The following is a 15,324-nucleotide window of genomic DNA, read 5'->3' as shown; positions in this document are numbered from 1 at the left end:
ATTAGGCTGCTAATTCAAGAACTTGCCCTCTTTTCATTGGAGATTAATATTATTAAGTACGGATATTTTATTCTGATCAACTATTGCCCTGCCAAATCTAACTTCTAGCAGCTCACAACACGCAAACAGATCTAGTAATGAAGAAACTTGGTTTCGCTACTTCCCAAAAAAGTCTATCATTACTGTTTTTAACAGATTTTCATAATTTAAGGACTAGATGCCTGCTTTGCTGCAGCACTATTCCTTTTTTGCTCCCCAGTGCTATCTGCAAAAATACTCTGGAAAGGTTTCAAAGAGCAGAAACGTAACATTTTCTGCAAACTGACACCTGGAGTAGGTAGAAAATGGCAAGGAAGTCACCACAAAAGAACTTTATTTGAAATAAATTAAACTAACTAGGCAATAGTGTTACACTGAGCAACAAGTCTAGCTAGATGTCTTTGCAGAACTTACTGATTTCAACAGAATTTCTGTTACTAGAAACTGCAGGCAACATATACTACCAACAGTAACTCAAACACTGGCTAGCAGTGAAAAAAGTCTCCTTTCAAACAGATGGGCTCATATCTGCCCACCACTCCAGTGTTCCCGTATTACGTATTTATTTTAGGCTCTATTTCTTAAAGAAACTGCAGTTCTCTCAGATACTGATAAAAGTGTATATGACATAAAACATATCCAAACTAAGCCTACATGTTCAGGACATGTAGCTTAATAAAGCTCCTTCACCACCAGCAAGATTCATTGTGTTTTAAAACATATGCCTGAAACAACCCAAAATTTCCATTTCATTAAATTGATTTACATTTGAAACAAAAATACGGTGTTCTAAGCTCTATCAACGTATCTTAAATTTCTGGTTATTTTAAAGTATGTACAGAAGACAAACTCGCAGACACACACATGTATGTATAGAAATGAACCACTACTTAACACGACAACTTCCTTGGCATTGCACCTAAAATACTTATTCAAGCTTTCTGCTTGTATCTTTAAGCCAACTTTAATTAAGGAACGCTTTATTTGAATTTCTGCCTTACTACTCAGGAGGCAACCTTGTCAGACAACTGCATGTATTTAATCATATTGGCATCTGAAAAAGATTAACTGCAGGCAAATGAAACAGAAAACACAACATCTCTAAGGCACCAATTAGAATACAAATACAAACAGAGAGAGTGCAGAACACTAATACTTCCCTGAGTTCATGGAACTAATGGAAACTAATTCAATTTATGAAATCAACCTTAAAACACAATTCATATATTGAAAAGGCGAAGTGTGCTCGGTTATAGAATAAAAATTCAAAAGAACTGGTCCTTCTGTTGCTCTTCACAATAAATTCAACAGCATCGATAAAAGACCACAGATGTATAATGTCCAAGTTATTTTCAGTTAAGTGTTTTAAATGCGCTGAGCAGTAAATAATATGGGATTACAAATAATGAGGGAGCCAGCCTTTACTAAAAGAGAATACTTGCAGCAAACAAAAATGCATCAACTAAAAGTTTTCAAAACTATCTTAACAGAGCAAATTAAATGCAGGAAATTAGTAAATAAAACCTGAAGGCTGCTGGAGAAATAACTTGTGCACTGCAAAAATTAACCCGTATGTAAATTCCAGAGTACTTCTCAATCGTGAACCTGTTTCCCCCTCTGCATTAAGTACCTGCTGTCTTAATGTTACTACCCCTGTGCTACCTTTTTATGACTCCATGTGACTCCATGTTAGAAACTTAAAAAGGTAAATAGTTACATTTTTGAATGAATGATGCAAAATTCTACAGGCGAAAGAAAAAATTTACTTTGTATTCTCCAAAGGACTCTTCTTTTTAAACAAGGTTTTTCCTCAATTTTTAAAATAACCCAGTATGCTTCATATTTGAAACAGACACAGGTGGAATAGTGGTTCAAACAGTTTGTAGTCCCAACAGCTTGCCTCTGGCAGCGTGATGCTTTCCAGTACTGTATCATACACCTCGCAATAAAGGCAGCTCACAAACGGCGTTACAGTGGGTTGAATGAACGCAAGAAGCTACTTTTAAGTTCCTTTACACAACTGTTTGGAAGGAAAACACCTTCACAGTAGTCTCAAAATCTGAACCTGCCTAACGTTTTGAAAATTTCTGCTCAGAGAAAACTTACTATTTTCTTTATGAAAATAATATGCATTCAGGCTTTCCTGAGAAAAAGCTCCATGCCTTCAAAAGATCTGCATGAATGTTGTTTTGCAACAACATTCATGAGCTCAAAATGAGCTCCGTTAAAGGGTTCTTTGGCAAGAAAGTAAGGTTTTAATACTGAAGTTTTTAAACACTGTTAAAATTGCGAGAAACAAAAAGATCACAGTGAGTAATAAACATGGACACATTGGCAGAGCTTTGTTTTATAGAAATAAAAACACAATTAACACTGGGCCACAGCCAACAGGAAATCCTCAAGGGAAAGTGAAATGTTAACTAAGCTGTGGCAGGATGCAGTTGTTTTCCCTCAAAATAACCCTATAGCCATTTGGATGGCAGAAATTATTTTCCTTGAAGTTGTTTGGTCCATGATAAATACCAGAGCATGAGACTACAACACAGGCAAACCAAAATATTAGAACCTTCGGTACATGAAAAAGGAAAAAATTAGGTACAAAAGAGATTGTTTACTAAATTGTCACTAGTTAGTCCACTAATAATACAAAAGAAATAAGCTATAAGGGGGGTGTGTGTGTGTAAAAGGGAGGGTTATATATATATATTTAAGGGTCACTTGTAACCCTTAACCTTTCAAGTCTTCGTTTTCTCAAAGATATTCCAGTTCATGCAGTGGAGCTCCACGCCTTCTTATCTCGCTCAGCATTAGGGAAGCTCTTATTTGGCTTTCAGCAATGAGATCAACCTTGTGTGAAAATCTCAGTATCGCCTGGCTGTCCCTCAGAACTTGGCTGTTAGAGGGCTGAGCACCCGCAATGGGATCTTTGGTTTTCACATGAGCATCCTAAAGGAGCTCAAAGTTGATCTGGTTAAAATCCATTCTGATGAAAGTTCAAAGTAAGGAAAACACATCACTTGCATTCCCTGATTCACATAAATTACACGCTATGAATGACATGTAAGTTGCCACTGAGACAATGGCACGGGATTATTAAAGGAACAAAGAGATCTTCAGAACTTTCAGAATTTAGACCTGGCTCAGTTTTTAAAAACTTAAGCTCCTTGCTCTCTAGGAACCACAAAGACCTTAATTTTTGACTTAAAATCTCCATAGGGAAGCCTACATCATCTTTTGTTGTTTCTTTACTCAGCTGGAGGACGGGCAGCTGGAACCCTGCCAGGCTCTACCTACTAGTGGGAAGAGGGAACATCAAGCCCACTCCTCAGCATTTGGAGGAAGGATCTGGTACCGTTTGGGATCCAAAAACCTCTCTTTTAATCATTCCTGTTTGCAAAACTTCTTCTCACTTCTTATTCCCCTTGTATGAAAGTTACAAGAGTTAAAAGAGCTAGTAAGAATTATGCACAAGTAATTTAGATCAAAATTGAATCTAAATCAAAACCACTAGCTTTCTGCTCGTCTTTCTAAATAACTCAGCAGTGGTTTGGGAGCAAGCTGCTATAACCAGAAAGGACTACATTTATCACATTATCTATCCCCTTTTTTTGTTTCCGACGGAAAAAGAAACTCCTTAGAGCATTATGCATTGTCATCAAGTGTGTACCAACATCTGCTTCCCATCAATAGCTTTTAAGTTTTGTATTCAAGGAATTTTGAGAACTTCTGGGGATGGGTGACAAATTGAATAACAAGACTGTAACTTGGCCTCCATTTCTAAACTAATATAGTATAAACTTAAAACCCAAAAGGGACTTCTACTCCTTTGTGAACAGCTAACTAGTGCTGTACAGCAAAATTAAAACCCACTTCTTTGCTTTCAGGATGCATGACTGTGCCATCTTACAGCTACGCCACGCTTCCCTACTTATACAGGAACAGAATCCATGATTTCTTATTCATGATATTCCCTGAATAGTAGCGAATCATAAAAATGATTGGCAAAGCATGTCTTGACCCACGCAGAAGACAAAATGCCAATGGTAACTACCTAGTTCAAGTGTTGTAAGATTTTAGATGAGCACTTAACCTGCTTCCCTATGGCACAGCCCTTAATTACACAATCATGTTTTGCATGGAAATATTGTACATGGGAAAGAACTGTCGTTGGATGCAATTTGGTTGTGGATTACAGACGTCTCCTGGCTACAGGATTCTTCTCTCCCTTTCTGTAGAGGTTGGGAATGCACAGCCAACAGGACAGGGAATTGGAGTAGGAAAAAATAAGGTTAAACAGCACGACAGCAAACTGCAAGCCCATGTCTGTGTCGTAGGAAAGCCACGCATTACTTGCTTCTCATCTTTTAGCTGTCCCAGATGGGACATGATTTGTAGATGTTTTAAGTCTGTGTACATTTCCACAAAGACCAACAGGATATTACTCTACAGCTGCTATGAGCTATACGCGGTGTGAAAAATAGGTTTCCTGCACATTGAATTGGGAAGCAAATAGGGTCATTTTAAATTACATTTTTTGCGCTCTCTGTGTAAGATAAGCACAAGACTAGCCCCTCTTGGGCACAGTCAAAAGTAAAGATGGGCATAACACGAAGTCACAGGGGACTGCTCCTAGCTTCCATTTGCAGATTAGACAATAATCCTTCAAAATATTTCCATGTATGGCCTTTGTATCTGTACCTATGTACATAACTGTAACCATACATAAGCAAAAATACACAACAAAAGGCCTAACTTATGCCCTCAACTTGATGTAACCTTTAAAATCAGAACCGTATTTTAAATTGTCTTCACTATTACTCAGTTTATCCTCTTTCTTGCATGCTGCCTTAAGTATATTCTGAGAGTTGGTTTTGCTTTAGTATCTTAGAATCTTTCTGATGAACATTTTTGCAAGATGCACAATACTGTCATTTTCACCTATTCATGTGGTAGCTTGAGTGGATGGTTACAGATTAGTAAGCAGTACTCTGTCTGCATAAACATACTACATCAAAGAAACCCTTTGCTACCATCTATTCTCTAGAGGAATCACTGTAGATTAACACCAGTTTTTAAATTCCATTTTCAAAATCTGAAGGACTCGGAACAGTAAGTTTTCCTCTGCAAGGTGTTAGATTATTTGCATAGCATTAACCATACATTGCTGTATGTGAACAGTTTTACAAGCACCGATGTAATCTTCCAAAAATCAGCTTAACAAAACAACCCAAAAACTCCACCCAAAACCCCACCCCAAACCCAACCAAAAACCCACTTTCACGGTATCTCCACTACAGTTCAGAAATTTGAATTGTCAGTTTCGTGGGTAAAGTTTTAAAGATGGATGAAATAAGTTTAAGGTTAACAAATTATAGATCACATATATTGGACTGACCAAGTACAAACCTATTTAAAGATTTCTCCTTCTGGAGCACGTTATTTTATTAAAATAGATACTCTCAACTGTTAAAATATTTGGCCAGAGTAGGGAACATGAGGCTATTTTTACACAGACATTACAGTAAGTTTGAATTATTTCAAAACATCAAAGCGAAAAATGATGGAAATAAGAGAAGTAGAACAAATCCCACTTGGAGGGGTTAAAAAGTCAATATTTAGCCATGACCAAGACGAAACAAAAACTTGGAGACAAAAATCAGATGAAGAATTTCAAAGAGCACTGCAAGATTAGATTTATTTTGAGCAGTCTGTGGTCATGGTATGAGCAGGGCTGCTAGTAACTTTTATTTAAATACCTTCCCCCTAAGCATTTTTCTCATTTTTTCCCCATTTTTATTCCTTGCTGCTTGTCTACAACAGTACCTTGTCTTTGATTAGAAAAGTTCCTAGATGCCTAAAAACTTGTCTTTGGAACACAGCTGAAGTTAAAATCACTTTTCCCAGCCACCCTGAATATTAACATCTTTAACCAATTCAGCTTTATGAGAATCACATAGAAGTCCAGGACACTACCCGTGCTTGAGACCTGAAGTATGGAAGAGAACGGTTTCTTCATAAAAGACAACAAACAGAAGACAGAGAAACAGCAACAGCCTAGATTGATGCAACCGTTAAAAAAACATCTGTTGCCAAGAGGTACGGTTTGCAGAAACGAAACAGATGCATATTGTCTAAACAAGACAAAGACTGAGCAATGGCCACAGAAGACAAGTCAGAGAAAAAAGGTTAGCAAAAGGACCCCAAACTCTCAAATGGTTGAATTAAAAGAAGGTGCTACGTAACTGTGGAAGAGCTGACAAAATAAATATGGATCAACAATCTAAGGACCTAGCGTATTATTGACCAGATATTGTTTCAAGCCTTTCTTACATTCACTTGGACTATGGAAGCTTGTGTGTCAGGTTCCATGGGTTCTGTCCTCAAGACGAGAAGTTAACACTGCTCCAGAGTAAATGAATAAACTTATTCTAGGACATAAATACAGGATTTCTATCTTTAATGTGTAACTGCACACTGATCAGGCCAGACAGCGTTCAGTAATCGGTACTGGTATAAAGTATCTTATAAAACTATTTTCATACCTGGACCAAGCAGCGGGGACCGGTTCGGCTGGGCACTTGACTGGTGCGATGGCTGAGGTTCAACCATATTTGTGTTGATAATGGTGCTAGTGGTGGTGGTATTGGTTGTGGTACTGCTCTGAATGATAGGATTATTTCTATCCCACATGTTTACAGTCTTGTTGTTGTTGTAATTTGGGTCGCCCCAAGCTGAGGTACCATCATCGATTTCCATCTTGCGGCGAATGGACGGTGGAGATGGCTCTTCCCAGCCAGTTGCCTCACAGTTCTCTTTTTGTTTGGCTGGCACTGGCCCACCAACCCACCCTGACCCCGTCTGTTTTACAGAAGCAGCTCCTCCCCAGTTAGTCACATTGTTGTCCTGGGGTTTATTAGCCCAATTTTGTTGGGGGCCTGGCTTTAAAGATTCCCCCCAGCTTGTACCTGTATTAGCCTTGCTGTTTGTGCCATTTCCCCAACCACTGGTCCCAGACCTTGTGGAATCATTCCAACCAGACCCTGATCTATTGTCAGAATCCCATCCAGATCCATTCTTCTTCCCATCACCCAAGTGTCCAGGAACAGATGATGAATCTGTCCAATCTCCACCTCCTGAAGTCCAGCTCGGATTTGATTTCTGTCCATCTCCCCAGTTTTGAGATTTGGGTTTCTGAGGTTCACCCCAGGTAGGCGATTTGTCCTCCTGATTTGCGGTCCCACTCCAAGCGTGGCCGCTTTTGGCAGCAGCAGCATTATTAACAGTAGTAGAGCTTGCTGACTCTCCCCATCCCCCTGGGCCATTTGGTGCTTTGTTGTTATTGTCTCCCCAGCCTGTATTTGTTGGAACAGCTGCCGGTGGAGAGTTGACCCACCCAGATACTGAAGAGGTATTTGTACTGTTCATGATGGACCCATCGTTCTTCCCCCCTGAGTTTGAAGATTGAGTAGCTGCACAACCCCAGGCCTCTGTTCCATTGTCATTCTTTCGTTCAGACCTTGGGGACTCTTCAAATTCCCAGGCAGTGTTTTGCTTTACAGGGGTCTGTCCCCACCCCGTATTGGACAGGACCCTGGGGTCAAGGTCATTTCTTGGCAACTGAACTTGCCCTTGGTCTATCATCCCTTTGTCTCTCCTCCTGCCCTCTCCAGCCCCCTCCCTCCCAGTACTGCCTTCGTTTTGACTGCCACCGCTGTCGTTACTTCCTTCGCTAGCTGTGGTGCCAGATGCTGCAGCTTTGGCCCAAGAGTTCATTTGTTCATTGCCCTGCTGCATGGCAGGATTCGGACTGGTAACACTAGAGCTATCCCACCCTGTTGATCCTTTCCCATTGATGTCGCTATTGGAATGCTGGTTTGGGGGCTTGCCCCATTCACCGTTCACACCGTTACTGGTGTTACGGTTGGGGTGGCCCCAAGCTCCAGAATGCATACTACCAACACCACTGTTGCCACTGCCCCTGCCCCACGCTAGTACCCCAGGACCAGAAGGAGGCCCTGAATCCCACGCGCTCGCTCCATTTCCTTCCTTTTGCACAGCACTGCTGGATCCATTTTGTTTAGCACTTAATGCTGAGTTCACAGTGTCTCCATTCCCCTGACTGAACCCAGAATTGCTGTTTCCTGTGGCAGGATTACCTGGGGACATCCCCCACACTGAACTGCCCATTCCTTCACCACTGCCCCCGCTGACTTGAGAAACTGATGTTCCGTTAGCACCAGGAAGGCCTTGCAGGTGGGGCGGGATGATGGCCCCCATACCAACAGCCATTCCCCAGTTCGGCAGTCCATTTGTCTGCATTGCATTGATAGGGTTTGGTGAAGAGTTCATGGGGTTAGTGTTATTTGGTCCATCAGTGTTAAGGTTCTGAGGTTGTACGCTGAAAGACACATTCTGAGAAGTGGACGTTTGTGGTTCTGTGCTCTCTTGAGGCAGCAAGTTTCCCCAAGCACCTAAGGTGCCTGTTGGGTTCCCATTCTGGTTGCCCATGTTCTGACCTATGGCACTGACTGGACTGCAAATACTGGAAGGGTTGCCTGCTCCCACAGTTCCTTCATGTCCAAGTACAGGCCAGGCAGCTGGATTGGCATTAGGGTTAAGGTTAAGATTAATGCCAGCATTCGAGTTGGAAGCACCCCAGCAGTTCTGACTTCTACCATCTCCCATCACGTTGTCCATCTTTCCATCCCCACCACTGGCAGAGCAGTGAGCTAGGCCAGAGCTGGAGCCCGCAGCCACACCCCACACTCTGGCCGAGTTGCCGTTACCGTTTGCTCCACCAGCTCCAAGGGCACTCTGGTTAGAAGTGCTTTGGACGAGTGCTCCGTTGGCGCCATTATTGCCATTAGTTTTCTTTGTATGTCCAGTGAAGTTGCCTTGGGCACTCCCTGTAGCCATGCTACTGTTCTCTGAGCCACAGTTGGAGGCAGAGTCAGTGTCTGTAGTACATTCTGAGGCAGACTCAGTCTCAGCTCCGGTAATGGAAGGCCACGCTTCCTTGTCAGTCCTGTCTATTATCACTTTATCCCAGCTGCAGTTGCCTTCACTCCTGAAAGCGGGCTGCTGTCCCCAGTGGGAATTCTCATAATGGTCTCCCAATCCACTGTGGCTGAGATCTGAAAGGATCCAATAAGGTTAGAAATGAGTCCACTGAGCAAGCACTGCAAAAGCCCTCTATTAAGTATTATTTTACATTGCTAGTTACAACACTGCTTTCTGCTAAAATTTAGAGTACATGCTCTAACATAACACAGTAATTTTCCTCACTACAATAAAGCGCGATGCTCATATTTAGTTTTTTTTTTAATCTGGCAAAACTCTCAATTAAAATAATGGAACAATTCTATTTTAGAACAGAGCAACAAAAGTGTTTTGTATCCCTTAGTGCACTAGTAAAAATAGTAAGCAGGCAATAAGTAAGGACAGCAAATACACTAATCTATGTGAAAAATCTAAAAAGCAAATTTGGAAAAAATGCAGAAGTATATCTAGCAGACTCTTACCATTTGTTTTGACTCAATTCTCATTCTTCAGAGAAACACAAAGAAAGAGCATCCAATAAAAAATGTAAAATGTCTGCCTGCCATTAGATATTACATACACACCCACATCACACTCAACACACTAAATTCATACTGCATTTAGGTTTTCAACCCTTCCTGTAAATAAAGAAACAAATACGGACAGCCACCTTTACTACTGAGTGTCAATTATACATTTAAACACCACTACTGTAACTCACATTTTAGCAGAGAACTCCGGTATTTCTAAATAACAGGCAGTTTTGTCAAGAAATGTAGCTCTTAAAGGATTTACATGTGGTTCAAACATCTTTTGCGCTTGCACATACTGTCCAATTTCTCACCCAAACCAATGAAAATCAGTGCTGTGCTGTACAGATGCTCAGACGACAGTCTTTTCAGAGCACCTCCCACATCCTCAAACACAGATGCTAATCCAAAAAATGAAACAAAAGCTCTTGAGCATCTAATTGCTTGCTAGGGTGCAAAGTTAAACTGGAAGACTCAACACTTCTCATGCTAAGAACTCAAGCTTAGTTCAAGTTTTTGCATTTGCCTTCCATCCCAATTGCTCCCTACAAGATTTTTAGTACAGATTACTCCTTTTAGTTTCTTTTGATGGGAATTTTATAGCGAGTAATTCAGTCTGATCCTAGGGGTATGTACTAGAGACGATCTGCAGAACAGCTCCTCTTAACTGCTGTCTAAATAAGGGAGAAAACTGCATATACCCAAGTTAGAAATTTTGGATGTAAATTATTTTTACTTGCTGTAAATTTGCAGAAACATGACTTTATTTTTTATGATTTGAATAAGAATCATATTTTGTGGGGAAGATGTATGCAACAAATCTCTCAAATAAGCTGTTAACAGTGGATGCCTAATATACATTAATTTAAATCACAAATATTTTGGTGTGATTAGCTCCTCTAACTGCCTCCAATTAGAGGTATTCTAATACTGCAGAAAAATTGTTCCAAGAATAAAAAAAGCTTGCTCTCTTTGACAAAGTCTTCTTATTCACGTATTTCACCTGTAGCTTTTCAAGAAATGGGGGTGATTACTTGGTTGCCTCATTTGACTTTATCAAGATGAAGAAAGAACACTAAACCAGGACAGATTGCAGATTGCATCTTGTTGTTTTGTTTTTTTTTTTTAAATTCAATTGAAGCAAAAGTATGAATGTTAAAGAAAGGAAGGGAAAACAGTCTTAGCTCATCACCTGTCGTCTCATGATGCTAGGAAAAGCCTCACGTTTCACAGAAAGAGCTAAATAATTGACATGTGTATGACAAATCCAAAAGAGAGTATGAAAGGAGCCGCTTGGATTTACCTGGATTCTCTCCCCTACATGCAATGGATAGAAAGGAAGAAAGCATCATGTTATTCCTGGGTAAAACCTACTGGTTACATTACAGAGCTAAGGAAGAAGGTTGAAAGTTTACCTGATAATCTAGGTTTGCTAGACAGGTGTTAAATAGAGACCAGAATCCCAGATAAGGCATGGAGGGGAAAGGAAGCCTGTGAAATGACTTTAAAAGGGTCAACAGGGTCAGAAAAATGAGCCAAGCAGCATTCTTAGCAGAGTAGGAATGAACAAAGGAAAAAAGCAGCGGCAGTCCAGGCCAGAAGATAAGAAGTTGAGGCAACCAAAGAATCAGATAAGAGGAGTTATGTGAGATTTTTTTTCAACACTGTGGGTGGTGAGATTCAGCACTACATTTGAGACATGACAGAAAGATTTAAAGGTAGCTTGAAATAATTGTTCCAATAAAAAAGTCTTGTCAAAGCCAAAACCTAAGCTACGTGTGCAAGTGCCTGGGAGAACGATGGTGCTGCCCAAGGCAAGCGAGAGTGTCTGTGCAGGGCAGGTTTGTGAAGAAGCATCAAGAGCACAGTGCAAGACGTCTCAATACTCACAAAAATGGCACAAAGACTGACAAGATGAGATGAAAGCTGCTTGTTTAATCATTTCTTTTTCTTTCTCCTCTCCCCCAAAGATGGTGGTTAAAGCAATGCTCAAGTTTGAGAGCACTTCGGAGACAGAAATAAAGGGAAGGGGTGGGAATGTTAGAGGAAGATGACAAAACAGCTTAGAAAGGTTCTTGAGAGTAGGGAGCAAAGTGGTTCATTAAATGAGATTCCAGGATTTTGAAGAGCAGTCAGAGAAACAAGAAGGGAAAAAGAAAAAAATATGAGGGGGAAGAACTGTAAGGACCAAGAGATGACCATGTTAAAAGTAGAAAATGGCCAAGTGCCTCAGCTTGGATAAGCACATCTACTCCAGACAATATCACACCAAGTATGTTTGGCTTGGAAGCAGTGCACATGCAGCTCAAGCCCCTCTGCTTTTCAAGGTTTTGCAACTCCATAATTACTCCCTTTCGTGCACCATCAGCATAGTTCCTTTTACTGCAATTCAGATTACAACCTCAGCAACAACCACTGACTAATCAGAAAGTGGTTACTCTGCTAGGGATTACAATAATATTTTTAGGTGACATAAAATAAGCAAGCCCTCTCTTGAGCAGCAGCATACCTGTGCCGTGCCCTCCCTGCTCTGGAGTCAGCAGGACCACGCTGGTACCTTTCGCAAGTCATAGTTTAAAAAAAAAGCAGCACAAAAACAGAGAGGTGTAGTAACTTCATAGCATCCAAATATTTACTGGAACAATTGTTTCTAACACCAAAGGCTGCTGCTATAAAACTTGTAAGAAAACAGGACAGATAAAGGGAATGAAAAAAAATTTCACAATATAAACAGAAAGCTGCAAAAACTGACACTTTGTTGCTGAACAAACATAACAGAGTTTGAGTGCAGAACTGATCCTGAAGAGAGGACTTTTTATATTCTCGCCTCTAGAAGCAAATAACCAAAAGACACTTTTTCATTTTCTCTAGACTAAAAGGAGTTCATTCCTATATATTAAATAACTAGTAACACAGTCCTACTTAATCCATAAGGACTTTAAACATTTGGGAAATATAATGAAAGGAAAATATTTTATATGATTAAATCTAGAAAATTTTTTTAGTTTGTTTGAGGGGTTTTTTTTGAACACAGATTTCCTCCAACTTGCTAGGAAACCAACTCTTCATAGAAATTGTGAATATTTTCTTTTATTTTCAAAGCTGTTAAGACTGAAATGGGAAACCCATTTAAAAAATTCTTAAGAATCAGTTCCTCTCTATTTATGCAAAGATCAGAAATAAAAGCACTGTAGTCCACCAGAAGCATTTCTATCCTTCCTCGGTGAACTGAGCAAAGATTTTAAACAAGGCATCAGGAACAGGAACCGCAGGTATTTTATGTTAGCAAATCCTAGTGCTGGTACACTGCAAAGTGAAATTGGTTTTTAAATTAATACTTTGTGTTTGAAAATTTTAATTATGCATCTTTTATAAAATATGATTCCCTTGATTAACAACATATCTTCAGCAATCAGGAAGGACAAATTAATCTGACACCAACAATAACAGGTCAAATTTGTTTTAAACAAACATAACTTCTGTTAAATTGCTGTAAATGCTACGATTCTGTAAATCGTACATGCTACTTGAAAAATGCACAGCTTTGATCAGGGTTACCAATACGCATGAGGGGTTTGTTTTGTTTTTAAATAATATCCTTAATGGGATGGGAGGAGATTGCTGGTGTTATTATATACTGTACCCAACATACTTTACCAACTTCAATGTAGTACTTATTAAAAATAGAAAACATTTTTGGCTGTGTTTGATAATGAATATGAATAATTAGTTGCAAAATCAGTTTAAAGTTTACACAGATTACAAAGGTAAAGTATGAGTAGAGTGAAATGGGAGAAGCTGTTGAATGCATTTCTTAGAAAAGCAAAATACTTCGCCTGCACAAGCAGTTTACCCAAAGCTTCAATCCTCCTCTGCAGATGTCATTTACAATAATATTTCTTTTCATTTTCATTCAGCCGAGTTAAAGTAACTGTATCTTCATAACATCCATTGCAGTAATGAGTTCGAATGCTGCGCAGTAAAATTATGCATCCTCAACTATAATATAACATTCAGCTGATTTAGGAACCGAAGTACGGAGAGGGTGCAAAACGGCAAAGCCTGGGATAAACTTTTAATGAGAACCATGTTATTAATAAGTTTTGCTCATCCAATTTTAAATCAGATCTAATAGTGAGTCCTTCTCTTATTACTAGTTTTATTTTTCAATTCATGTTAGTCAGCGTAACAACAACCAGATTCATTGGCTCGTCCTGTTGTGCCCAAAGGACAGATTACAGACGACGTTGTTGTTTGCTTTGACATGCAGAAGACAGAAAAATCCCGAAGGCCAGTGACAGTCCTACTGGGGATTTTATTTGTCACACAAAGGTTAGTGATTCTGAGTAGGAAGTCAAGAAGAAAAGGGCAAATTGCTTTCTCCCCCCAAAAGAAACATTTTCAATTCAACATGAGCCGATCTATAAAAAACTATAGATGAATTTTTCTAAATCTTAATTAAATCCGAATTGCCAGAAACACTTTAAGTGCTAGATCAAATGTAGGCTAATTTCATAAAAGAAAAAAATGACACAAGCATCTATTCTGAAGAACGAAATATAATAAAGTAGAAAATCTGGGAATTGTAGTGCTAATATTTCAGGTTACCTGCTACATCCAACTCTACGCATATGCTGTCTGAGGCTGAGGACAAATTTTTAAACTGTCATCTATTTGAAGCCACTTATGAAGCTAACTTACAGCAAGTCTCATAGATGTTAGGAAGCTGAAATAGCGTTCATAATGTGGAAAGACAGAAAAGAGATGGAAGCATTGAATAAAGCAGCTTTATTTATTTTAAAACTAAACCACAGTTAAGTACACAAGTGGGAAAGCCTGTTATCCCATTTTAATTTTCTGCACTACGACATTAAAACGTAGTTCCTTTCCCCTGATGCTGAAAGCTTTTAAATGCATTAAGAAAACAAGCAAAAACAAACACCATTTTTCATTATTAGTAGAGATTCCACTAAATGCTACCTCTCCAAAACAAAAGCAGCAGTAGAAAACACCAAATAATTGCATTTTTCTGCTCAGTGCAACATATCTTTAGCAAGCAGCTCACTGCGAAGACGCCATTTTATCAAACCTGAAATGCAGCCAAAAGCTTAGGACGCTGTGCTGCAGCTCTCTCCCTGAAATGTTATGTAATAAATTGATTTAACAGAAGCAGATGCTATTTTCTCAGGGTTAGGGTTACTTTCCCTCTTTTTTTGGCTCTAAAAAGGGCTGATGGGTAATAAAATACCTGAAGAAAGGAGCCGCCCAACCATCCTAGGAGACGCTACATTGTGTGCAGAGCTGTTTCTACTCCTGCATCTACGTTCTCCAGGGCTCTCGGCTTCAATATGTCGGCTGTGTACAGTGTGAGCCTCATCCTGTAGAGCTGCCAAGAAAATCTCTCTGTGCAAGCGTGCGCCCAGACAACCTGCAAGCTCGGTCGGGCCTCGGTTGCACTGGCTATGGAAATGCCCTTTCCACGCACAGCCCTCCTCCCCCTTCCCCTCGCTCCGCTCCTTAACTCTAGGTGAAGGTATGAACAGAGTAGGATTTTTAAGCTTTGATTATCTAATTGCAGCTGACACTAAACCGATCTTCCTTCCTCTTTAAATTCTTTCAACTGTCACAAAACATTTTCACTTCAGGACCCAGCTACAATTAGCACCCTAGCTGCTTTTCTCCCGATTTTGAAAGTCAGCCAAGAGAAGATGCGGGC

The 15,324-nt window shown here is 39.8% G+C and overlaps 1 protein-coding gene across 5 annotated transcripts in view; it reads right to left on the bottom strand.

Annotated features, from left to right (window-relative positions):
* TNRC6C (trinucleotide repeat containing 6C) overlaps positions 1 to 15,324 on the bottom strand; it is a 57,590-nt gene that overhangs the window by 31,788 nt on the left and 10,478 nt on the right. For 4 of the 5 annotated variants that reach the window (XM_009326300.1, XM_009326315.1, XM_009326307.1 and 1 more), the window contains exons 1-2: positions 14,857 to 15,061; positions 6,582 to 9,173 (exon numbers count right to left, since the gene is read on the bottom strand). In XM_009326300.1, the coding sequence (XP_009324575.1) occupies positions 6,582 to 9,173; positions 14,857 to 14,881 (2,617 nt within the window). In that variant the 5' untranslated portion in view covers positions 14,882 to 15,061. Of the gene's footprint in view, positions 1 to 6,581; positions 9,174 to 14,856; positions 15,062 to 15,324 lie in introns of those variants that run through there. The other variant, XM_009326331.1, reaches the window with a different exon arrangement.

Source organism: Pygoscelis adeliae, unplaced genomic scaffold (assembly GCF_000699105.1).
Source record: "Pygoscelis adeliae isolate BGI_AS28 unplaced genomic scaffold, ASM69910v1 Scaffold61, whole genome shotgun sequence".
Lineage (NCBI taxonomy): Eukaryota > Metazoa > Chordata > Aves > Sphenisciformes > Spheniscidae > Pygoscelis > Pygoscelis adeliae.
Note: the sequence above shows the minus strand (reverse complement) of the source record. Positions and strands in the feature narration are given on the sequence as shown.